General features: G+C 38.4%; 2 protein-coding genes across 3 annotated transcripts; both read right to left on the bottom strand.

Moving 5' to 3' along the window:
* Positions 1-316: 316 nt before the first annotated feature.
* Positions 317-9,686, bottom strand: LOC117296997 (charged multivesicular body protein 2b-like). Its single transcript, XM_033780105.1, has 8 exons — positions 9,490-9,686; positions 8,299-8,390; positions 7,557-7,598; positions 6,614-6,715; positions 4,801-4,851; positions 4,019-4,121; positions 2,588-2,694; positions 317-1,855 (listed from the first exon to the last, which is right to left on the bottom strand). The coding sequence occupies exons 1-8, from the start codon at positions 9,515-9,517 to the stop codon at positions 1,748-1,750; spliced, it is 633 nt and encodes a 210-aa protein (XP_033635996.1). The 5' UTR covers positions 9,518-9,686; the 3' UTR covers positions 317-1,747.
* A 3,066-nt stretch (positions 9,687-12,752) lies between these two features.
* On the bottom strand, positions 12,753-22,667 carry LOC117296791. Of its 2 annotated transcripts, none has more exons than XM_033779847.1 (11): positions 22,636-22,667; positions 21,310-21,363; positions 20,859-20,951; positions 19,870-19,995; positions 19,386-19,576; positions 18,730-18,893; positions 17,638-17,856; positions 16,662-16,869; positions 14,644-14,838; positions 13,866-13,973; positions 12,753-13,096 (listed from the first exon to the last, which is right to left on the bottom strand). In XM_033779847.1, exons 1-11 carry the CDS (start codon positions 22,664-22,666, stop codon positions 12,827-12,829), a joined length of 1,659 nt encoding a protein of 552 aa, XP_033635738.1. In that variant the 5' UTR covers position 22,667; the 3' UTR covers positions 12,753-12,826. The 2 variants fall into 2 exon arrangements, with proteins under 2 accessions (XP_033635738.1, XP_033635739.1); XM_033779848.1 differs by having other exon boundaries at positions 17,638-17,850.
* Positions 22,668-26,288: the final 3,621 nt, after the last annotated feature.

Here is a 26,288-nt window from a genome sequence, read left to right as displayed (position 1 = left end):
TTTTCACAGGTTTGTTATTTTGTGCCTGTGTTGGGATACACCAAGCGAGAAGACTGGTCTTTGACAATTACCAAACGTGTCCAGTGCCTTTCCCTAGCGTGTAGGTCACAAAGGGTCATCAAAACATGGGTGTGTCAGAACATGGAGCAGATCTAATTCAACCCCATCATTCAGTCAATCTCTTATAATATATTAATTTTGGTTTTACCCATATACATTGATGTGTGTTAGTATACTTTCTCGAGTTCTGTGAAAACAAATCACAGTCATATTACTCTGGTGGGATTTGAACCCAAGACCTTTGCAATTCTAGAGCAGTGTCATACCATCTGTATGGGAAAAACCAAAATGAATATTCTTTATCCCTGATGCAAATTTAACATCTCTTGTAATATCTCATACATAAAAACTCATACTTATGTATATATACAAGCAGTATTCACAGATAAACTACCATAATAAAATATGTTTGTACAGTTACCAGTACAAATCTTGCAAGTATTCAAACCGAATACTCAATTCCAAAGTATCTTTTTCGTATAATTTCATGGAATGATGTATATGTTGGGGTTACACCTAGTGCGAATTCCGGTCTTTCACAGTTTTTGCAGCTTGCTTTAACATGTGTGAATGAAATAGTGTTGTCATCAAAGTATTGTTCAGTCAAGAATCAAATACTGCCTAGTACAAGGATGGCTGGTTAGTACTTGAGTATGAGAACTTGGGCCATTGAGTACAAGTACAAGTACAAGTATCATAGTACCAAGTATTCTGATATCCGAGAACCAATTCTAAAAGCCAAGTACCAAGACCAACAGATGAGTACCAAATTCCTACAGATGAGTATCAATTCCAACAGATGAGTATCAAATCCAACAGACGAGTATCAATTCCAACATCTGAGTACCAAGTCCAACATCCAGGTACCAACTCCAACATCTGAGTACCAAGTCCAACACCTGAGTACCAAGTCCAACAGATGAGTACCAAGTCCAACATCCAGGTACCAAGTACACGATGAGTATCAATTCCAACAGATGAGTACCAAGTCCAACATCCAGGTACCAAGTCTAACAGATGAGTATCAATTCCAACAGATGAGTACCAAGTCCAACATCCAAGTACCAGGTCAAACAAGACTACCAAGTGTAACAGATGAGTATCAATTCCATCATCTGAGTACCAAGTCCAACATCTGAGAACCAAGTCCAACAGATGAGTACCAAGTCCAACATCCGAGTACCAATTCCAACATCCGAGTACCAAGTCCAACAGATGAGTACCAAGTCCAACATCCGAGTACCAATTCCAACAGCCAAGTACCAAGTCCAACATCGGAGTACGTAGTCCAACATCAGAGTACCAATTCCAACAGATGAGAACCAAGTCCAACATCCGAGTACCAAGTCCAACAGATGAGTACCAAGTCCAACATCAAGGTACCAAGTCCAACAGATGAGTACCAAGTCCAACAAATGAGTATCAATTCCAACAGCCAAGAACCAACAGACGAGTCCCACACCCTTCAAGTATAGTTTATTTTTCAGTTGAGTATTTTGTGAGCGGAGTAAAAGTCTAATAAAAGTAAAACTTTGAATACTACTCAAGCACAAGTACCAAGTACAAGTACCAAGTACCAAGTGTGAGTACTTACTACCGCAAAAGCAGGAAACAATTTGCACACTTTAACAGACCCCAAGCTTTATAATCAAACTGAATAAATGCAAGACTTGCACGATCCAAGGTGCTAATTTTTTAAAAGCCTCGCTAATTGCGCCTCTATATCTTGATCGGCGTCCTTTGAACTTTCGCTGCTCGCTGGTAGCCGTTGTGAGGCAGTAGGCGCGTCTGATAACTGTAATGAAGAAAAGGAAAACAAGGTTGTGATATGTGTCTATATAAAAACAGTAAAACAAATTGCTAATAGGTTAAGTTATCGCCGTTTTCCTTTATTCATTTTAATGTGTGTAATAGCGCGTACGGGTATATTTTTACAGTGTATATTTTCTTGCATTTTGGTCAAAATTATATTGGAATATGCGCTACATAAACAAATCAATAAATAAATTATTAAATTAATATTATTAAAGCGCCACAAAGAGAGTACTTACTACGTTCAGTTTTCAGAAGGTAACATGTGCAATCATATCCAAGAAAAAAATAAAATATTTATGTTTTATAAAACAAAACAAAACCACCACAAATTCCAATCTTTTAATAAAACTCTTTTGTCGCGAAATTTAAGTTATGCCTCAACGAGAGTATTGTGCAACTCTACCAGTGGCATATATTTTTTGAGTCAAGCCAGACTAGGTCTGGCACCTGCACTCTACTCTTTGAGGAAGGAGTTACTAGGAAAGAGTTCAGGGCACAAGGCCCGGTCACACAGGTCTCAATAACGAGAATGTTAACAATGCACGCCCTCGATTGGTTGAATGAGCGTGGGCGTATTCTGCGTGGAGCATTTCAACCAATAGAATGTGTTCTCTTTAGGTCGTGATCGTTATTGTTTTGGCTGCAGTGTGATTTGGCCTTAAGGCAATGACCAGTTGCCTAAATTCCCGCAATCTAATATAAAGCGTTTTACCTTTCCTGATACCTCGATACCAATCTCATCGAGGACCTGATTGACAATGGCATCTTGCTCTTCCTCATCTCCTGATTCTTCAAACATGGCATCTAAGGTGTCATCCACTGAGGAGAAGATAATAATTTTATTATTTATGTTTGATTGTCACATTCAATAAACCGATCCATTAAGCTTCGCCCCAATCACAACCCATTGCGCAACCAAAAGTATGACACTATAAAGTCTGACATGCGAGCGCGTATGCTTGGCGCGCCTGGCAGAGTTGTGCAGAATGGTAACAGTAGAGAGGCTCACGTCTTCTTGCCCACACGTGCGCCCTGGGCGGAGCCTAATGGATTGATCTATTCAGTAAAACATTACTTTGGTATTCCCCTCACTTAATACATCATTGGTGTTTCATAAATATTAACAGTGACAGTTATAAACAGTAGCCAGCATTATTAACTATTCAAAAGGGCAAAACTTAGGATTGGGTGAAGCCTTGGCCTTGGACCCTAGCCTATGGACAGACTAACACTGCATATAGGACTCACAAAGACAAAGACAAGGGACAACAATGAAAGGCGAACACATGTAGGTGTTCCAACAATATACCAAAAACAAACGTAAAACATATACAGTGAAATGCTTTTTGGTTTTGCGTGTCTAAAAACATGTTTTTACTTAAATACACACTACCAAAATACAAACTAAAAATTACCAACTCATAAAAAGATACATAGAAAACTACAATTATTATGATCACATCCAATGTTCTACGTGTACCTCAACCTGCAATGCCTCAAATCCCATATATGATAACATCGTTTAATGAAATAATAAATGTTTTACTTTTCAGTAATCTAATCACTGAAGTTCCAAAGTTACCTTGGTAAAATTTTAATGTTCACAGATTTTTTACATGACAACCAGCATCCAGCATGGTGTCATAAATGATAATAATAATAATATGCATTTGCAACAAGTCAATCTTAAAGACACTGTACGCTTTTGGTAATTGTCAAAGACCAGTCTTCTCACTTGCTGTATCTCAACATATGCATAAAATAACAAACCTGTCTTGAGCTCAATTGGTCGTCGAAGTTGCGAGATTAAAACACCCTTGTCACACGAAGTTGTGTGCTTTCAGATGCTTGATTTTGTGACCTCAATATCTAATTCTGAGGTCTCGAGATTAAATTTATGGCAAATTACTTCTTTCTTGAAAAAATACGTTACTTCAGAGGGAGCCGTTTCTCACAATGTTTTATTCTATCAACCTCTCCCCATTGCTCGTTACCAAGTAAGTTTTTATGCTAACAAATATTTTGAGTAATTACCAATAACGCCCAGTGCCTTTAAAGTGCCTTTAAAGTGCCTTGAGCGACACTGAGTGATGAGATGCTCGCTGTATAACGAGCCACTATTAATATTATTAGTATTACTTACTGAGTTCTTCTTTCATTTCCATCTTGTCCGATTCCATCTGGAATTTCTTCATATCTTGCATCATCTTCTCTGGGCTGACATGTTTGTTCATTGCACTCATTGCCTAAAGAGAACAATAATTATTAACAATAATAATGCAATCATATAAAGCCCACATATCCACAAAAGTGCTTAAGGTGCTAATACAAACAATAACATATATATACATGTATGGGGTACAAAATTAACAGTGGCCCACTGACCTAAGACCAGTGAAAATGTCTTCCGGCCATTGAAGGCACCCAAACTGATTATCTATCTTCCTCGAAATATTGCTGAATCCTCCTGGACTATCCAGCCTGTACACAGTCGATGAGATTTGTGTGGTTTGTATTTAAAGGACACGCTGCATTGGATCGGTCGAGTTGGTCTTTGAAAAGTGTTTGTAACCATTTGTTATAAAATGCATATGGTTAGAAAGATGATTTAAAAGTAGAATACAATGATCCACACAAGTTTGCCTCGAAATTGCGTGGTTTTCCTTTTACTTTGCGAACTAACACGGTCTACCATTTAAAGGAGTCATAAATGGCCGACCTTGTTAGTCGACGAGGTAAAAGGAAAACCACGCAATTTCGAGTGATACTTGTGTGGATAATTATATTCTACTTTTAACATATCTTTTCTAATCATATGCATTTTATAACAAACAGTTACAAACGCTTTTCAAAGATCAACTCGACCGATCCCAGGCGACGTGTCCCTTTAATGATTTCACAATTTGAAAGAGGATAAGTGCTTACCTTAGTTGTGTTTCCCATAGCTGTTGCCATGGCTTTATTTGACTGCATAGTCTGAAATAAGAACGGAGTATAACATACAACTTTAACAGATTAAATAAACCACAACTGGTGAGTAAATATTTGGTAGCGGTAACACCACGTGTATATCTACATGCCAGGTAGAGTTTGCTCTTTAGAGAACTGTCTTGCTTTATACCCAAAGCAGCTTTTCGGAACTCGGGAGACTTCTAAGTCCTGCTTTAAAAGACACTGGACACTGTTGGTAATTGTCAAAGACCAGTCTTTTCAATTTCAGTATCCCAACATATGCATAAAATAACAAACCTGTGAAAATTTGAACTCAATTGGTCGCCGATGTTGCGAGATAATAATGGAAGAAAAAACACCCTTGTCGAAAGTTGTGTGCTTCCAGATGCTTAATTTCGGGACCTCAAAAATCTAATTCTAAGGTCTAAAAAACTAAATTTGTGGAAAAAAAAACTTCTTTCTCGAAAACTGCGTTACTTCAGAGGAAGCCGTTTCTCACAAACTTTTATACTATCAACAGCTCTCCATTGCTTGTTACCAAGTAAGTTTTTATGCTAACAATTATTTTGAGTAATTACCAAAAGTGTCCACTGCCTTTAACTACATGTACTACATGGGCAAAGGTAGAAAATCAGCATTTATTTGATCATTATTAACTTCACTATGGGGCAGTGAGTGTAACAGGTTTTAAATAAACCACAACTTTAACAGGTTTAATTATCTATAAATTTGACACGTTAAATAAACGAAAACCTTTACAGGTTAAATAAACCACAAATATAAAGGGTTAAATAACTCATCACTTGGTAGCAGTAACACAATGTGTTCCAATTAAAATTAAAAAACTTCGCTCAGGGAAGTCTTTCGCTCTGGTGTGTCTGGCTTTGCAACTATTTTCAATCCTGATTTGAAGGCTGCACTCAAAATGAAGAAGAAGTTATATTACACATTTATTTATAAAGCGCGGTGTATCAAATTAGTTGCTCCAAGGCGCTGTACATAAAAGGTCAGAACACTATGTCGATCAGACACAGTACTAAAGTCGGTTTCACTCGCGGTTCTACCCGAACGAGTTCAAGTCTGTGTGTCTGAACGGTTCTTAAGATAGACCGTCCAGCACCCAACAACACCCTTGTCACACAAAGTTGTGTGCTTTCAGATGCTTGGTTTTGGGACCTCAACATCTAATTCTGAGGTCTCAAAATCAAATTTGTGAAATATTTAAGTGGAAAATTACTTCTTTCTCGAAAACTACGTAACTTCAGCGGGAGCCGTTTCTCCCAATGTTTTATACTATCAACAGCTCTCCATTGCTTGTTACCAAGTAAGTTTTTATGCTAACAATTATTTTGAGTAATTACCAATAGCGTCCAGTGCCACTTAACTATAATTGCTTCTCTCCACCCAGGGGTAAATGGGTACCTGTTAGGGCAGAGATGGTTCTTGTGATTGATTTAGCTGAGTAGCGCATATTAATGTTGCACAGGCTGCATACTCCCCACCAGGGAGCTGAGATGGTTTAAGGAATGAATTCAGGCCCAGTGACCAGGGGTAATAATGTTGGAAGTGCTTTGAGACGCCCTTCGGGTGTGAAAAGCGCTACATAAAAACTGGTTATTATGATTATTATTATTAAGTGTAAAGACTGGGACTTGAACCCACACTCTGCTGATCAGAAACTGCAGAGCTTTAAGTCCTGTGCTTATGACCCCTCGGCCAGATACCACAGTTTGCTAACAAGTTTAAATCCATGTCTACAACTCTTGCCTAGTCCTACATTCCATACCTTTGCCTGTGTATTGACGGACGACACCCTTGCACTGGCTCCATACATTCTTGTCTTTTGTTTCCTGAGGTTGACCAACTGTTTGGCTAGAACTGTAGCAGCCTGTATTTGTAAACACGGCATATTTGGGTATTATTGTTAGTGTGAGTTAATAGACAACTACATCTATCTGGGCAAGAAGATCACCTTCAACAACGAAACAGGAGAGGAAATAAAGAGAAGAATCCAGTTAGGATGGGTGAAGTTTGGCACATTGAGCTACATCTTTAGAGACCACACCCTTCCTATATCCCGGAAAAGGCAGGTATTCCATCAGTGCATCATACCTGTCCTATCGTACGGTGCTGAGACATGGACGACCACCAAATGACTAGAGAAAAAACTTAGGGTGACAAAGAGGGCTATGGAAGGGATAATGATAGGAGTAACAAATTAGGACAGGGTGGCAAATGAGGATCTATGAAAGAAATCAAGAGTGCTGGATATAATTAAGACAATTAAACTCAAGAGGTGAATATTGGCAAGTCACCTAGCTAGGAGGTATGACAACAGATGGGCACGCAAAACAACCAACTGGACTCAAAGAAACAGGACAATAAAAAGAGGGCGACAAAACAGAAGATGGAGAGAAAGTACATAATGGGGCATTGCTTGGCAACAGACAGCGCAGGATAGAGTGAGATGGAGAATTGGTGAAGAGGCTTTCCTCCTGCAGTAGAGTGAAAGAGGCTAGACAGACATTAATGTGAGGCCACCAGCCATTGTGAAACTCACTTGACTCTGGCCAACCATCCACAGGGTACTTCAAGCCCTTAAAGGTGTATGAACTTGAATTACATCAAACACGTGCACCAGAAAAATGGTCAAACATTGGGCGAGCCATAAAATCAGGCCCTACACATGCAAATACTATTTAATCAAAAAGTCTTCACAATGTGCTTACCTGTTTGTTACCTTGCTTGGCAGCTTTTTTAATTTCAAGGGTCTGTAAGGGGAGACAAAAAAAAGTATTTTTTTTTCCAAAGATAATAAGGGAATAAAAGTGTAGCGACAAAATCTTTCATGGCCGTTTAAAACCTTGCAGGGTTGTTGCCGTGTGATAAAGGCCCTCGCCTTTGGCTCGGGCCTTTATCACACGGCAACGACCCTGCGCTGAAAGAACAAGTCACTAGTCTTCTATTCCCATTCATAAATGCCTTTTTGGTCAAAAGGCGAAATAAAGTAAGAAACTCTGTAAACCTTATCTGTTTCTGACGTGCTTGAGCTCTGTAGGTACCGTGTCCGTGTGTTGCATTGTTATGACTGAGACGCCTATTTCCGACAGTTTCCGGTTACATTCGTGCGCGTATAGTCTTGGTGCAACACGTTCTCCTTTTCTTTTCACACACAGCGCAGCCAACTTACCGACAGTGCCCGCATCACCCGTAACAAGAAACGTCTTGCGGAGTATCCGCTCACAACCGGTTATAAAAAAGACTAGTCATTATCAAAGGTTTAAACACCCCTACGTGACGCGCTCTACACCAATAGGAATAGCGAAACTGTCTGAGGTATTTATGAACGATGGTTAACTTGACTGTCTGTTAATCTCTAGAAGTAATAAACATAACTTAGGTACAGTTTGACTTTAAAGAAGATTTATGCCTGTGTGTGTGTTAGTTTTAAGAAGAGGTGTAAATACTAACAATCTTTTGCTCTTCCCTTTCCAGCTTAGCTCTGTCCCTGTCCAAACCTCGCTGTGTATTCTTCAGATCCCTGTCAACTTGCCTCATCACCTCTGAAAAAAAAAAAAACCAAGCAAACAAAATAATCAAATGAGATTTAATAAAGACATTGGACACTATTGGTAATTGTCAAAGACCGGTCTTCTCACTTGGTGTATCTCAACATATATGCATAAAATAACAAACCTGTGAAAATTTGAGCTCAATTGGTAGTCGAAGTTGAGAGATAATTATGAAAGAAAAAAAACCCACTTGTCACACGAAGTTGTGTGCGTTTAGATGGTTGATTTGGAGACCTCAAATTCTAAATCTGAGGTCTCAAAATCGAATTCGTGGAAAATTACTCCTTTCGCAAAAACTATGTCAAACTATGACACTTGCTACAAAAAATTGGGGCGGTAATGCTTTCTGCATGCAAAATCAAAAATATTATTCTATTACTACTTAACAAATTTAATTACATTTTTGTCCCACGGCATTATGGCTACTTTATTCGAATCGAGAGATATCATAAGGCATGGTAGTAAAACACCCCACCCCCCTTAAAACACACACACTTAAACTAAGTCAACCGGTTAATATGCACATGTATGCGGTGTAATATAATCATCCAAGTACGTCGAAAGACAACATGGCGAATATTTCCGTTTGCTACTAAATTCGGGGTAAAAAACACCTTTTTTACAGTTAAAAGAACAAGATTTTCAAAAGTTTAAAAGTGATTTAGATGCAATTATGACTCTTGTGCATATATATTTAACCGTTGACTTATGTTAAAATGTTTTGTTTAAGTGCATTTAAAAATTGTTGTCGTGAGTTGTCGTGAGTTGTTGTGAGTTGTCGGTATTTAGTGCGACCGCTAAAAACACATGACACCAGGGTTAGATAGATAAATAGGTATAAACGTTTAGGGCCTACTCAATGTTGGAAATATTTTAAATACAGAGTAATATGGACAAAATTATTGTAAATATAAAATATATTAAAAGGTGAAACTTTAAACAAAATGCAACATCCGTAGGTCCGGGGAGAAGCACAGCTTTTGTTCCCCAGCCTAGTAAACTAGGCTACTAGGTAGTATCTAGTATAGTAAGTATGAACAGACAGACCCAAAATTATTAGAACTCCTAACTAAAATCTCACCATTCTTACCTTTCTCCGTAGGTTTTTTCTTGAACATTTTGAAGGGAGTTGTGTTCTCTAACTCTAAACACCCCAGAGATGGAAATAATGGTGATACTAAATATCGAAACAGAGAATTCAATTCATAAAAGGTTGTTGTTTTTGTAAGGGGTGTGCGGTAGTTCGTTCAATTTGCACAATATTAAATTGCAATCAGGTGGTGTTGATTCATTTTCATCATCAGACATAAATTGAGGGCGCCCTCAAGAGCTTCTTGACACAATATTATTTCACTTAGCTGCTTGAGTTGAGAAAAAAATGTTGAAATTGTTTTTACTACTTAGAACACCCTCCCACGCCAGAAAGTCACCTCTATAAAATTACTGTTCTCGGTAATAAAATTCACAAAGGATCCCTTTTTTCAATGAAAAATAGCACGTTTTGCACAGCGGAAAGCGGTTCAAAAACAAAACCATGTATTTTCTATTGTAAAGCTTTTTAATAACTATTGTAGTACTTTGAACGATTGTGAATTGTGTCACAATTCAGCAGGTTGCTGCGATGACATTTTTAAATAAATAAACTATCAACCGAATAAACCATCAACATTATTTTTCACCCAGAGAACAATAAATCCACAATCATAAAAACACAATTTTGACTTTTTATATCATGACTTTATTGTAAAAGTTAAAATCCACAAAAATGGTTATTTTATTTCTGCTCGATCATGTACACAAAATAATGTTTTTGCTATTAATTTATAAATATACAGAGATTGATTTCAATAAGTTGCAAAATATACAAATATTTGAGTTTCATGGACGGATTTTTATAAAATAGCAACATATATGAATTGTTTTTTTTAAATAATAATATCTATAACAATCTTTACACTAAAATATACAAACTTTATAACAAATGAAAGATTCAGTATGGAAAGAAAACAAAATAAAATGTTTGGATAAAAACATGACATCAGATTACACTATCATTATGTTTATTTCAGGTGCCGAAAACCCCCCAGTTTTGTATGTATTTTTAAATAAATGAAACAGGGTCCTGAAATTTGTTTACCTTATTGTTTTGTTTTGATATTCATCTTGTCAAGCATAGTGTTGGCAGACATCTAGAATACAATAATAATAACCTGTGAAAACTTCATTCCCAAAGGTGGTCGCGTTTTTGAGATATCGCCAAAAATCCAGAACGAATAAGTTCATGTCCGAATACACAGCCTGAGAAGTATCACTGCTAAGATTCAAATTTATGCGTCGAAAAATTGATATCTGTTTACATAACCCGATACTTTAAAGGCAGTGGACACTATTGATAATTACTCAAAATATTCATTAGCATAAAACCTCACTTAGTGACGAGTAATGGGGACAGGTTGATAGTTTAAAACACTGGGAGAAACGGCTCCCTCTGAAGCAACATAGTTTGCGAGAAAGAAGTAATTTTCCACGAATTTGATTTCGAGACCTCAGAATTAGATTTTGAGGTCACGAAATCAAGCATCTAAAAGCACACAACTTCGTGTGACAAGGGTATTTTTTCTTTCATTATTATCTCGCAACTTCGACGACCAATTGAGCTCAAATTTTCACAGGGTTGTTATTTTATGCATATGTTGAGATACACCAAGTGAGAAGACTGGTCTTTGACAATTACCAATAGTGTCCAGTGTCTTTAAAGTGAAACTTTTCTCAAAACGCTTTTTACTATCGAAAGTTGCTGTAGGCTACTAACAAAACTTTTTTTTTTCTTTAAATTTAAGCGTGAGAAACAAACGTACACCTTCCCTTTAAACTGGTTGCTGGTATGGTCCCTCTATCCATATCTGAACACTATTCTGAGCAATTTGTCTCAAAAATAACTATTTTTTTTATACAGTGCATCATTTCCTTTAATAATAGCTACCTTATTTCTCAAGTTGGAACTTTCTAGACTGTTTGTACTAAAAGTGGACACTGTCATTACTCTTAATACAAGGCCATACACAAATATTTGATATTATGTTATGTTTATAAAGAATATTATACAAATAATGAATGTTTATGAGTGCAATGGTGCGAACATTTATGTTCATGAGTTAAAAGATGGGATGTTCTATTCAACGAGGCGGAGTCGAGTTCAATTGAACATTCCATCTTTCAACGAATGAACATAATTCGCACTATTGCACGAATGAAAAACATTCATTATTTGTTGTATACAACATCCAAGTAGATCTTTTTTTTTCCATTTTAATTGGAGGATACAAATTTCAAAACAAACAAAGCGTCTGTTTTGAGACACGCAAACACCTAAATATGTGCTTTGCAGTTTACACTGCTGCATTACCAAAGACGTGCACGTGTTTTTACTCACTGTGCAATAGTACTTTTCGGATGGAACGAAAAATGCACGGTGAGTGATGTAGCCTGCAATAGTACTTTTATTTGCTAACACGTGACGGCCATTCATCCAATCAAATGGCAAGGATCTGCTCGGGTGTTATATAAAATATACTATTTTTACACTTACACCTATGTGTATAAAGCACTGTATTTATGTACTCAGTACTTTCCCCCGAGTTCTGTGAACAAAATCTGCCGGCAAATCAGTCGAGTGGTAGGAACTGTGTTCTAGTAATGCAATGGTCAGGGGTTCGAATCCCACCCGAGTGATCTGCCTTTGGATTTGTTCACAGAAATCGTGGAAGTACACACCTTTATAAGGGTACAAACAGATTATACTCACATAAAAATATAAAGTAATTTAGAAACCTTCCTTCTCAACAGTAATTTAAAACTGCATGCCACCCTCACCCTCGGAATCTAGCCACACGCTGGCTAACCCCAACAGGAGTGTACACAATCCCTTTGGAATGTTCTAAATCATCAGAGCCAAATTTCATGAAAATGCTTAACCACAAAAAGTAGCTAAACACAACCACATGTTGCTTACCAGATTAAGAGTATCAGCCAAAATACTCTGTCACGTGTACACTTTGTTACTGGGATCCTGCTCATTTCTGCTTAGCAAAAAATAGTTATGCAATATGTTCTGCTTAAGCAGCTCTACCCAAGCCATTCAAAATTTGGACTTGTATGGTCATTGAAGTTGCGAGAGAATAGTGGAAGAAAAAACACAAGTTGTGTGCTTTCAGATGCCTTGAATTTGAGACCTCAGGTAAGGTCTCAAATTCAGTTCAAATATTTTAGTGAAAATAACTTCTTTCTCAAAAACTACATTACTTCGGAGGGAGCTGTTTCTCACCATGTTTTATACTATCAACAGCTCTCCGTTGCTTGTTAATACTAAATATGTTTTTACAATTATTTTGAGTAATTGCCAAAAGTGTCCAGTGCCTTTAAAGATTTTACCATAACATAGCAGCTTTGATCTTCTTATACAGACCATCAACATCTTGAAGACTTTGTGCACACTGGATATGAGCTTGTCTTATCCTTGCTCGGTTGTAATCCACCTTGTGCTGGATCTTCTTCTTGTCTTTTGGGCTGAGTGGCTGCTCCTTCTCGGCGAGGGCCCACATGTGGGAACAGCTGTTTGTGATCTTAGCGTCCATCCGAATGAGGTCTGCATCGGAGCTTGGGTTATCACAAAGAATGGCACTGCAAGCTACTACAACCTGGAATATCAAACAAGAAATTTGTCGAATAGATGTTAAATTTGCATCATGGATATTTAGAATATTAAATTTGGTTTTACCCTTGCACCGATGTGTGTAAGCACTGTATAGCGTACTTTTCTGGTATTCAAACCCACGACCTTGGCAATAGACCGATCCAGTAGGCTCCGCCCATCGACGCATGTGTGAGCAAGAACACGTGGGGCTCTCCAATGCCTTTCTGCACAACTCTTCCGCGCGCGCCAAGATATGCGCACGCATGTCGGACCTTATTTGTCGGACCTTCGTTGCACTGTGATTGGTCAATACGCAATGGGGCGGAGCTTAATGGATCAGTCTATTCTAGAGCAGTGTCTTACCAACTAGACCACTAAGAATTCCCGGTAGCTAGAGGCAGTTCCAATCCTATATGTTAGCAGCGGGTACTGCAAACGATTTAATAGATGTTAAATTTGCATCAGGGATAAAGAATATTACTTTTCGCTTTACCCTTACATGTGCGTAAGCACTGTATACTCGGTACTTTCCCAGAGTTCTGTGCAAAAAATCACAGGCATATAACTCGGATTTGAATCGAACCCATCCAAGAAATATGTTTTAGTTTTTCATCTCATAACCTCAGACTCGTGTCTAAAACTCTGCAGGACACAGACCTGTTCAGTTTTGCACATGCGCCGATCGATTTTTTTTCACTCCCTAACCGGCCCTTCCCCTCCTTCCTCCCGACCCGAATCGAAAGCTTCCTATTGTATCAGAGATAAGGACTCACCTCTGACTGGAAAGTGTCCATGACTTTCTTAATTTCTTCAGATTTTTCTTCTTCGTAGACGACTTCACCTTGGACTACTAGCTGTAGGAAACCATCCTTGTCCTGGGTCTAGAAATCAACATCAAAATAACAAAAAATTACTAATCTGTAGTGTGCGAATTTCATTACAAAAATTAATATTCGATATCAAGTAATAAACCACAAGGGAAACTGACTAGGTAAGTTTGGGACAGCCTTAGTTTGCTTCCACCAAGTGTCCCCAAATGTCACCAACAAATTTATTTATCATTAATTTTGTTGGTCAGTGTAAGAACAGAGGGTTTTATTTTGGGTTTTGATTCAAGAGAGATAGCTTCATGGTTGCAGTGCCTAGCTTTCTGTTCTTAGAACTAGACGGAAAGCTGGGGATAGCTCTTTCGCCATGGAATAAGCTCCCCGAGGGTATGCGAGAGGCAATCTCGTTGCCTGTGTTCAAAAGCCTCCTCAAGACATTTCTGTTCCCCAACCCATCCTAGTGTAGTTTATTTGTTTTTCTTGTTGTTCTAGTCTCATGTGAAGTGCTCTGTTCTCCATAGAGCGCTATATAAATGCTTCGTATTATTATTATTATTATTATTATTATTATTATTATAACCTATGACTTGTAGATTTTGAATGAACAATTACCAAATTTTGTCATACTAGAAACTACACAGTAAGAATGAATCAACTCTTCCGAGAAAAATAATCCAGATTTATAGCTTTCTGTTTTAAATCTCCTCCACTTTTCAAACCTCACCATAAGTTCCAGGCTGAGTTCTTGCAAGGCTGCTCTCAAACCTCCGATGCAATCTTCAATGGAACTCTTGGGACTGCCCACGAGTCCAGCATTCAGGCACTCTCTCTTGAACTGCCGCACTGACTGATTGTAAGCTAGGCTGGTCTCATGAATCCTGCTCAGGCTCAAGTTGGACTGCATAAATAGCTTGTCCATCTGAGGAGTGGGGGGAAAAGAACAATCAAGATTTTGGGGTTAGACATAAATAATAAAAATTTTACATCTCTTATATCGTAGCGGTACCAGCTGCCAAAACATAGGATTCGAACTGCCTCTAGCTACCGGGCAACCTCGGTAGTCTAGTTGGTAAGACACTGCTCTAGAATTGCAAGAGTCGTGGGTTCGAATCCCACCCGAGTAACATGCCTGTGATATTTTTTCACAGAACTTGGGAAAGTACTGAGTATATAGTGCTAACACACATCGGTGTATGGGTAAAAAACCAAAATTAATAATCTTTATCCCCGATGCAAATTTAACATCTCTAATAATTTTAATAATAATTTGGGGGGTGGGCTAATCATCCTTACTTGCAGCTAAGAGCCGAATTGCGAAGGACGCAGCTACAACGTGTTCGAGAAGCAGGCATGCAAGGGCGCCTTTGGCTGCCAGCCACATCAACCCATTATGATCACGGAACACAGCCAAGAACGAAAGTGTTTGTTTTTTCCGAGGGAGGAACCCTGGATGGTCTGGAAAATCCTCGCAACTCAACTCACATATGGCCCTGGCTGGGAATCCAACCGGGGTCACGTTGGTTTAGAGGCGAGCGCTTTAAGCACAAGCCAACCATGCTACCAAAAGATGACTTCCAGTTGTTTTCAACGGATAAAGAGTATTACATGTATTTGTAAGATTAAAAACAGGGTGGGAGTATAATCAGTTGGGATTGTGCGGTAGCACCATGTGTTGGTTCTGAGATGAACCAGGGGTCGACAACTCAACTTTTCAAAGAGTATTCTCTGATTATCTTCCGGAGGATGCTTGGCTCTGTTGCTGGAGGCTTCTTTAGTACTTCCTTGGAGATTAACCATTGAGCCAAGCCCAACTACCAGTTAATCTCCAACAAAGTACTTAAGCATCATCCAGTAACAGATCCCCAGCATTCTCCTGAAGATAAATCAGAGCATACTGATTGAAAAGTTGAGCTGTCAATCACCGGTCATCTCAGAACCAACACTACTCATTTGGTTTTACCTTTATGCCGATGTATGAAAAGCACTAAATACTCGGTTCCCTCCCTCCACCAGCCCCCACCATTCAGTTTAATAACAATAATAATAACCGTATTTATAACGCGCCTTTTGCCAAAGTATACAAAGCGCCAGGTATTTGTACTGCAAAGAGTGGGACGAAATTTTGATGTATAAGACCTACTCCTTAGCACCATGTAATGGTTTACAAGGTGCTGTGGCGCAATATGCTGCCAATCCAGCTAGACACACAGGGGCAAATGACCCAATTAATTCAATGTAAGCCACATCCATTCCTTGGAAAGGATGTATATTTTTGAAGTTTTTGCGGCTAAACTCAAAGTTCTTTACAGGCACTGGACACTACTGGTAATTACTCAAAATAATTATTAGCATAACACCGTACTTGGTAATGAGTAATGGAGAGCTGTTGATAGTATAAAACATTGTGAGAAACGTCTCCCTCTGAAGCAGTGTAATTTTCAAGAAAGAAGTAATTTTCCACGAATTTGATTTCAAGACCGCAGTATTAGATTTTGAGGTCCCGAAATGAAGCATCTGAAAGCACACAACTTCGTGAGTCAAGGTGGTCTTTCTTTCATTATTATTTCGCAACTTCAACGAATAATTGAGCTCAAATTTTCACAGGTTTGTTATGTTGTGCATATGTTGAGATAAACCAAGTGAGAAGACTGCATGGTCTTTGACAAGTATCAATAGTGTCCACTATCTTTAACAGGACTTTCTCTAAATTAAAATTCACATCCTATTAAAGTGATCGTTCACCTCTTCAATGTCCGTCTTCTCAAGAGGTTGGAAGTCGTCGGGATTAACCTTCTTGGGTTTTGTCTTCTTCTTCTTGCGTCTCCGGACTTCCACTGCCTCCATCTTCTGCAAGGCTTTGTCTTTGAGTTTCCTCTCTAGAAGATGGCGGATCAGAGCCTGGATGGCTTTATCCACACCGCCGTCAGAGTTCTTGGCCGAGACGGCAACACTGGAAAGAAAGGAATGAACAAACAAAGTTCGAAAAACGTTTAACAAAAATAAAGCTACGAAATACAACATATAACAAAATAAACACAACAGACTGACAATGGTATAAGTGTGAGTAGAGGGGGCATAAAAACAAATGCAGAATATGAAAACATCCGAAGACAACATTATACAAAAAAAAACAATATGTCAGGGGTCACAAAAGTTGAAAAAGTACATAACTATTACCCACAGGTATGTAACCCCGCACGTATTAAGCAGACAACTACACAAATCTACACTCCACTGTAGATTCGTTACAAATCTACAGATGAGCGTACAAACTGAAGTGACAGTTCAACTTGAAAATGACTGTCTTTCCAAAATTAACATAATGTGAAAATCTCAGCTAAAAAAAACATGTTATATTTCAGTGTAAAAAAATATTGGTGAGCAATTTACTTTAGTAAATAAGACAATTATAATAAAAACCTTGCACTCGATAATGTTTCCAGCGATATATGATATGCTTATAAATCTTTGCAAATTAGTTATAAATGTGACCAAACGTCGTTTGACAAAGTACAAAGATTGGGGAAATAGTTTAAGTCAGAGAATAAACTCTAAAGTGTAGATTCGTGATTACAATGTACTTGCCTTCGGCTCGTACATTCTATCCACGAATCTACACTTTCTCGTCCATTCTCCTTTACTAATGAGGATGATAAAAATCAGTTTCCTGAGTCAAATAAAGATAAAGATTCCTAAAGATGTTCGACTTGCATCTTACCTTCCAACAAATCCATGTTGCTCCGCCGCTGCCTCAAGGAGTTCTAGTTCTTCAGGAAGCTCTACTTCTGGCTCATGTTCCTCTTCATACTTCCAGACGGTGACATCCCTCTCCTCCCCTCTTTCATCCTCCATCTTCACCTTCATCCTCGGCGACTCATCACCGCTGATGTACTCTTTCTCTGCATCTCTCTTCTCGTCGTCCAGGCTGCGTCTTTTCCTTCAATTCAATTCAATTCACATTTATTTCCACTAAAACATTTCCACAAATTACAGAACTACATGAAGTATATAAAAGACAGAGAAAAAAATAAACTAGCGGTAGAGCGCCCAGAGGCAAGGCCCCAACTAAGCCAGGTAGCTTGTAGCGGCTTGCCTTTACAAAACAATTACATAAACAAAGTTACATGCTGAGGACAAGACAAAGACGAAACAAACAGACAGACAGATGAACAAACTACTGGAGAACATGACAATGACAAAGTATGTGTAACCAAGTTGTTGGAAGGCTACTGTACAGGCAGTGACAACAAGACGAATTTTGAAGTTATGAGTTACTTTATTGGGTGCTTATTTACAGTTGAAAGTTATGTTCACATAGAACTAAAAAAACGACAGTCAGAACGGTTCTGGGAATCTGTTTCCTCTCACTCCTTGCCTCCAATGAAGTTGGGGTTGTCTACCCAAGGCTCAAGAATATAAAATTGCTTAGCAGCCCAGCGACAAATATAAGGTGTGGCACCAATCGTACCAAAATGTGAAAGTGTGGTTCTGCTACCACTTGCTATCCCTCATGTACTATTTTTTGTATTCATGGAATGTCTTCCCATGAATACCCAAACTGAATAAATTAGGCAAATTATTTACAAGCGCAAAGCAAACTAAAGAGGCTTGAAATTATGCAAATTGAATACGCGCATAAACAAACAAAGAGGGCCCTTTAGTGTGAGCAATGACGCGTGGCGGCGCTGTAAAATAATGTAAACAATGACTCGCCTGGTGCGTCGCGCTCGCATATGCATCGCCGTGCTATATTATATCACATTTGCGAGAATTTAAAGGAGAAGAACGGTATAAAAACTATATTACATACTGAATCGGTCTTGAATCGGTTTCTTTAGCTCCATCTTTTGAGTTGATTCTGAGGATGAGGTTCTTTGGTTTATTGTCATCTTCTTGCAGGACATCCGAGGAATGAGATGTTCGGTTTTCTTCCACGTCTTCGCTGGTTTCCTTCAAGGCTTCTCGTTCCTCTATCTGCAAACATTCAAAAAGACGGATAATCAAGAGGTTTAACTTGAGTGGTCACTCCGGGGTTAATTTTTAAAGAGCTGCTTCAGAACAAAAAATAACTAAGCACATTTCAATTTTGCTTACTAGAATAAAGGTTGTCGGTCAAAATAATAATAATAATAATAAGACTTGTAATGCGCACGTATCCACCCTGCTGGGTGTTCAAGGTGCAAAATGACCGTTCTCTAAGAACAAACTCTACCTGGCAAGTAGATACACACATGGTGTTACCGCAAACCAAATATATATTGATACCTCACCATGCAATGCCCCAAATCATAGATACTTTGCTTTTAGCAGTCGTGGAGACAATTCTTTACTGAACCGAGCGTAGCTTTATTTAATACAAGACTGACTCAACAGCAGCCATTTTGTAAACAACCATAACACTAAACAGTAACAACCAAGAGAGGGCGCTTTATAGAAAATATACTTTGCAAGTTACTACATACTTACAATGTCATATTTATTCCCAAGCAGAAGTACAGGAAGCTGAGTAGGGTCTGCCTTCTCATATTCTACTACGACCTTTGACACCTTGCCTTCTTTCTCTACTTTCTTCTTTGAGATGACGGAGTGATTGTGGATGTCCTGCCTCCATGTTCCAGCCAGCTCAATGCTCTCCTTGTCAGCAATGTTAACCACAACTAATAAAACATGTAGGCAAATAAATAACTGTAAAATAAAATGTATTCGTCCTACCAGTGCATTGAGATTTGAGAATGTCCATCCCTTCAAACAACACCCAAAGAATTATTTTAGCATGTAAAAACGTATTTTTATGACGTTGTTTTACTCATTTTTCAAAAACTACAACACCTCAGCAAGTAATATTTTCAGGTTTGCTTTCTAATATCATTATTTTCAAATTATGCAAGTTTAATGTAAATCTGTGGACATTGTGTTCAAAGGAAAAATATTCAGACCAAACCGAGCCTACCTATTGCAGCATCCACATCTTTGTAGTAGCTCTTCCTCAGATCCACCTCCTCACGGCCCGGTAGATCCCAAATTGTCACGGATACGATGATATGCTCGGGAACATTCAGCTTCTTTACTACATTCTCTACAGTGAGGAGAAATAAACAGATAATAAGAATAAAAATAATAATATAGGTATAAATAGAGTACAGCGGCTGGTATCCAGAAATCAGATATTTTGTAACGGCATTTCGCCTTCCGTTTCGGAAGGCAATCCGACTAAATTCTCAGCTGATAGGGAAACTTGTGTCTAAGAGTCCACCCTGCGCTATAATGAGAGGTTTTATTATTTATGTACATTGTCCATGCAGGGGCCCCGAGTCTGACAAATATATGGATGTTGGATTTTGGAGGATTCCGGCTAAAAAACCTCCTGAAGTTTATAATCGATGTTAAATTTGCATCGGGGATAAAGAATATTAATTTTGTTTTTTACCATACACCGATGTGTGTTAGCACTGTATACTCAGTACTTTCCCTGAGTCCTGTGAAAAAAATATCACAGGCATGAAACTCGGATGGGATTCGAACCCATGATCCTTGCAATTCTAGAGCAGTGTCTTACCAACTAGACTACCGAGGTTGCCCGGCAGCTAGAGGCAGTTTGAATCCTATGTTTTGGCAGCGTGTACCGCAACGATATAAGAGATGTTAAATTTGAATCGGGGATAAAGAATATTGATTTTGTTTTACCCTTAAACCGCTGTGTGTAAGCACTGTATATCGCACTTTTCTGGGATTCAAACCCCTGATCTTTCCAATTCTAGAGCAGTGTCTTACCAACTAGACCACTTTGAATGCTCAGTAGCTAGAGTCGGGAAAGTACTGAGTATACAGTGTTATAAACACACATCGGTGTATGGGTAAAACCAAAATTAATTATATGGATGTTAGATTTTGGAGGGTTCCGGCTAAAAAACGTCCTGAAGTTTACAAAATGTGACTCACCGATACTGACTGAAGTAGTCGTTCTGTAGCTGTAGTCAAATTGATTCAAGAAGTAACGCATAAAAATACTGCTCTTACCAACTTCGGGATCACCTGAAAACAAAAGAAACATTCAACGATTTGAAACTAGGAATACAATCTCACCACAGAACTAGATCGTTTCATTTCATTTCATTCATTTATTTTTGTTGTGAAGTCAAAGGCTCTCGGGAAAAGCGATCTTAAAGGGACACGTTGCCTTGGGTCGGACGAGTTGGTCTATAAAAAGCATTTATAACCGTTTGTTATAAAATGCATGGTTAGAAGGATGTTTTAAAAGTAGAATACAATGATCCACACAACTTTGCCTCGAAATTGCGTGCTTTCCTTTTACTTTTTACCATTTATGCAAGTCAAAAATTTGGCTCCCATAAATGGCCGACCGTTTTAGTTACGGGCCTTACACACCTACCTACTAAGACTATTTTGAAGCTAGGCACGTCACCAAATCCCTGGTAAGCAAGGTCTGAAATCAAACAAAGATAATAACAATTCACAAAATAGTATCAAGTAAATGACTGGTAAACTTTAACCAACTGGTAGCAGGGTACTTTCTTTGAATTGGAAAAAAATAACTAATGTCCTTTGACTTTGTTCATGATAAGTTTGCACCGATGTTCGGGGTATAATATTCAATGCCTTCAATAGCGACCCATTTGTTTCTATATTCAACACTCACATTTGAAAATTACCGATTGTGTTGGCCAATAAATTTCAACTAAAAAAAACAATCAACCACCAGGGTACATTGTTTTCTGTATGGCTCTCAACAATTCATTAATTGACAAACATTAATAATTGAATCCTCTTTGATTTCTTTTCAAGAAGTAAATTACATTTAAAATTAAATAATACAAAAACAGTACGAATTACATAAATATTAAAAAATAAAGAGGAAAACAATGTTTGGTTAAATTATAAAGAAAACTTTCAAGTTAACTTATAAGAATAATAAATAATATCCAAAATCTACTAATTAAAAAACTAAAACTATTAAGGAAATTAATGTTTGGTCGAAAATAAATAACAAATATAATATTGTTCAATTAACTTGGGTTGCGGTCCCTCCCCACCTTCCCTCCCGCCCGTGCAAGCTTCTCTGTCTTTGGACCGAGATGACTTGGGGCCGAGTTGACTTGGGACCGAGTTGTCTTGGGACCGAGTTGACTTGGGACCGAGTTGACTGGGACCGAGTTGACTGGGACCGAGTTGGCCGGTCCCCCGGACACAACTGCACTTGCAGTTTATGCGGCAGTGTCCGGGCGGACACGATTGTATATGCAAAACCGTCCGGCGGACATTATTGCATATGCAATAACATAATTGCATGCGAAACCGGCAAGTTTACCAGCAGATAAACAACGGAACAGAACGGAAGTTTTGCCGACTGCCGTGGACATACAATTCCTCAGATTCAAATGTCTTTTCCCTTGTATTTTTTATCTGTTTTTGTCCAATTGTTGTATTTTATAGAATTCTGTGGAGATTGTCTAATAAACAAACAAACAAACAAACAAACAATTAAACACTACTTTACTTAGTACTATAGACAGTATGGCCTTTTTCGGTCGAGTTGGCACTCTCAGTGTGGGCAAGGTTTTCCCCATATTTTAAGCTCTCTAAACATTTAATAACAACTCTGGAAGCCTACATATAGGTAAGAAATCTCAATACATTCTTCTTTTTTGTTGAGACGCCTAGCAATTAAACAGAAATACACATTTTATTTAAAACTTACCACCATTGTTTACGCTGCACCCAGCGCCCATGTTGAACAGTTCCGTATTGCGGAGTAATATCTAAGTGTCAACTTAGTGAAGCGGCTTTTAGTCGTCTTTTAAAAGCTGAGTAGAAAACAAACGATTCGTATTTGTTTAAATATTATCCTGAAAATGGGCTCTCTATGAAATATATTTTTGTTAATTCCAGATGAAATTAGGTTTGCGACGATGATTTGGAAAAACACGGTAAGGTTTTTTGTTTTCAGGAGCGCACTAACATGTGAGTAAAGCAGCACCTGTTACCGTGGGAGCCTCAATGGTTTACAAAATGACGTCATGTAATTGATTGCTGTTATGAGACCGCTTCCGCATTACTGGCTACTGGCTACGGCTATGGCTGGATCGACGACAACAGTCTCAGCCGTAACAGTCTCCCCATAGAAAAATAGGGCATGTGATTCATGGGTGATATTATTTTCATTCCAGAGTTCTAGCTAGCTATTCTTTCCATAGCATTGTTACAAGTCTGTGATTGTTGTTTTTATTCCTCCATGGTCTATCTGCATGATGACACGAAATAGCGCCCTCTAGTGGATTAACCTCCGTCATTATTATGTGGAAGAGAGTCTGATAACAAGTAAATTCTTTCCTACGAGTAACACAACAACATAAAATCATTGACAATTATTTCGTCGTGTCGTCGTGTAAAATTTGGAAGCCAAACGACCGGGACACCGACACTGAAGACACGCAATGTCTTGTCTTGTCTTGTCTCGTCTTTGTTGCTGTTGTTGTTGTTGTTGTTGTTGTTGTTGTTGTTGTTGTTGTTGTTGTTGTTGTTGTTGTTGTTGTTGTTGTTGTTGTTGTTGTTGTTGTTGTTGTTTCGCAAGAGAATGATTCAGAGCAAAAATCGGGTAATGTCATGAGTTACGATTAACCTACATAATAACATAATTTACAAGGCACGTTTATATTGTGCACGCTCGATCAGAGAACAATATGCGAGTGACTGTACTTTTCAAAACATTGTGTTATAATTAATTAGTCGTTATTTAATTGGAATCGACAAATCGTAAACAGGAAAGTATCTTTACCATTTCCAGCACGCAATGCTGGGCCAATGTCAATGTGTGGTGGGTCTTTCTCGGCAAAACACCAGGCTAACGAGGTCACGGAAATACTCACGTCAAACTTTACTCATAGTGAATCATGAATTCATATTAAAACAGTTCAACGCTGAACCGCACTGTGGCTACTTTTATAAATAAATAATCCTCATTGGCATTTATTGTTCTACGCAAAACTTCAACTTGAATCTATTTTGACAACTATTTTGTATTCATTGGATTAGTAAACATTTTCCGGTTGTCATAATCGTAACCAGTGGGTATCATTAATAACTGTAATACAATCAAATACTTAAAAGGATGGAACAAATTAGATTTACTGTTTCCATCCCATTGGTTTATAGTTATTTAAAGAAAGAATATAACCATCATTATGTAACACAACTTACGTACAAGGGGTCGGGAGGAGGGGGGGGGGGCACAGGGGAAATTTTTGTTTTTGATAGTGAAGCCCCCCCCCCACCTCCATTTAAAATATGGAGTTTTGGGATTGGAAATTTCAGAGTAAAATATTACTTTTGATGCACCACAACAATGTGGTTTGACAATATTAGAGTGAATGTGATGTACAGAAATACTCTCTTTCGTCCATGTGAGTGAGAGGATATATTCAACCAACATCCGGAGAGGATGGTCAAATCATGGTCAAACCTATCGTTTGTTTCCCCCGGAACTATACATGGGTTGAGTTTGGTTCCAAGTATAAAGGTCATCTGGTTTTGTGGGTCATGAGGAAAAGGTATGAATTCATCGATGTGGAGATAGTGAACGGTACGATTGCCTACATTCATTTCACATTATGAGATACGCAGTCAAACTCTACATGGCGGACGTGAAAGGAGTTTACTGTTTGGGCATAAGGAAAGCTTATGTCACTGCCAGTTTATCCAATATCATTGTATCCAATGGAATCACTGGATCTAAATAGCAGGTACCTGTCTTTATCCTTGCGGATAAAGACAGGGGCCCAGTCTATATTTGGTGCGTTCGTTTAGCTTCCCTGGGTCGACCCCGGTGTGTGGCGTTTTCTTTTTCTAGGACAAACGTGGGTAATTATCTGCACACGTTCGTCCTGGAAAGAAAAAACGTTACACACCAGGGTCGACCCAGGGAAGGTAAACGAACGCACCCATTGAGATCAGTCAGTGGCCCATCACCTTCATCCAAAATACACAGAACCGCTGAGGGCAGCATTTACTTCCCAGCCCCCCACACTTTTTTCTGTGTGCGCAAGTGCATGATTGATACCATTATTCATGTCATTATTTTGTGCTATTTATACATTTACCAGGCATTATTTTACGCTCCGTTATAAACTATACTGGGATATTGTCAATTTACAGACATTGTGTTCTTTTTATGTTGTTAATTCCTTTGTAACAAATGCTGACAACTAAAATGCTACCATCATTAGGTTTTATGCACAGTTTATTTGCTCTTCCCTATATTTAGCAAAGAATCGATTCTTACCACAAAGCACTAATCAACTTTTTATTGGACGTCTCGACTCAATTCACACCTAGCTGTTCCGTAAAAAGTTCAAGGAGCTGTCGATTGATGTTAAAAGACACAATGGCCCATACTCACATTCAAGGCACTACATGGTTCAGCTCCACCCTACATACACGATCTCTTGACACCCCGTACAACTAGACCAGGTCTAAGATCTATCAGAAATACGCTTCATGTTCCTCGAACTCGACTGGTCAGTTATCGGGACAGGGCTTACTCCAACATAGCACCAAGACTCTGGAACTCACTTCCGGATTACCTCAGACAAATACACAACATCACTCTCTTCCAGCAGAAACTCAAGACACACTTATTCTTGCTTGCTTTCCAACATCTTGACAAAACTTGACCGGCGCCTTTGAATGTTTCTCCTTTTCAGTAAAGTGCGCCTTATAAATGCTGTAGTTTATTATTATTATTATTATTCCACACGTGATAACCTTCCTACTTTATGATTTCTGATTTTTGTTTGTACTTTGGAAACATCAGAAAAGTAGTCATGGTAATTGTCAAAGATCAGTCTTCTCAACATACATGCATATGCATAAAATAACAACCATCTGCTTCCAAATGCTTGATTTCGAGACCTTAAATTCTAAATATGAGGTCTCGAAACTACTCAAAATAATTAGCATAAAAACTTACTTGGTAACAAGCAATGGAGAGCTGTTGATAATGTGAGAAATGGCTCCCTCTGAAGTAGTTTTCGAGAAAGAGGTAATTTTCCACGAATTTGATTTCTAGACCTAAGAATTAGATTTTGAGGTCCCGAAATCAAGCATCTGAATGCACACAACTTCGTGTGACAAGATTGTTTTTTTCATCCATTATAATCTCGCAACTTCGACAACCAATTGAGCTCACATTTTCACAGGTTTGTTATTTTAAACCAAGTGAGAAGACTAGTCTTTGACAATTATTACCAATAGTGTCCAGTATCTTTAACTCTCTGTGAGTGCCCCTGTTCTTTCTGAATCAATGAACTGTGCTGTCTGGAGATCTGGTCTGCCCAAAAAGAGACCCAGAAAGAT

Source organism: Asterias rubens, chromosome 11 (genome assembly GCF_902459465.1).
Source record: "Asterias rubens chromosome 11, eAstRub1.3, whole genome shotgun sequence".
NCBI lineage: Eukaryota > Metazoa > Echinodermata > Asteroidea > Forcipulatida > Asteriidae > Asterias > Asterias rubens.
The sequence above is the reverse complement of the archived record's forward strand: the minus strand, read 5'-3'. Positions and strand labels throughout refer to the sequence as shown.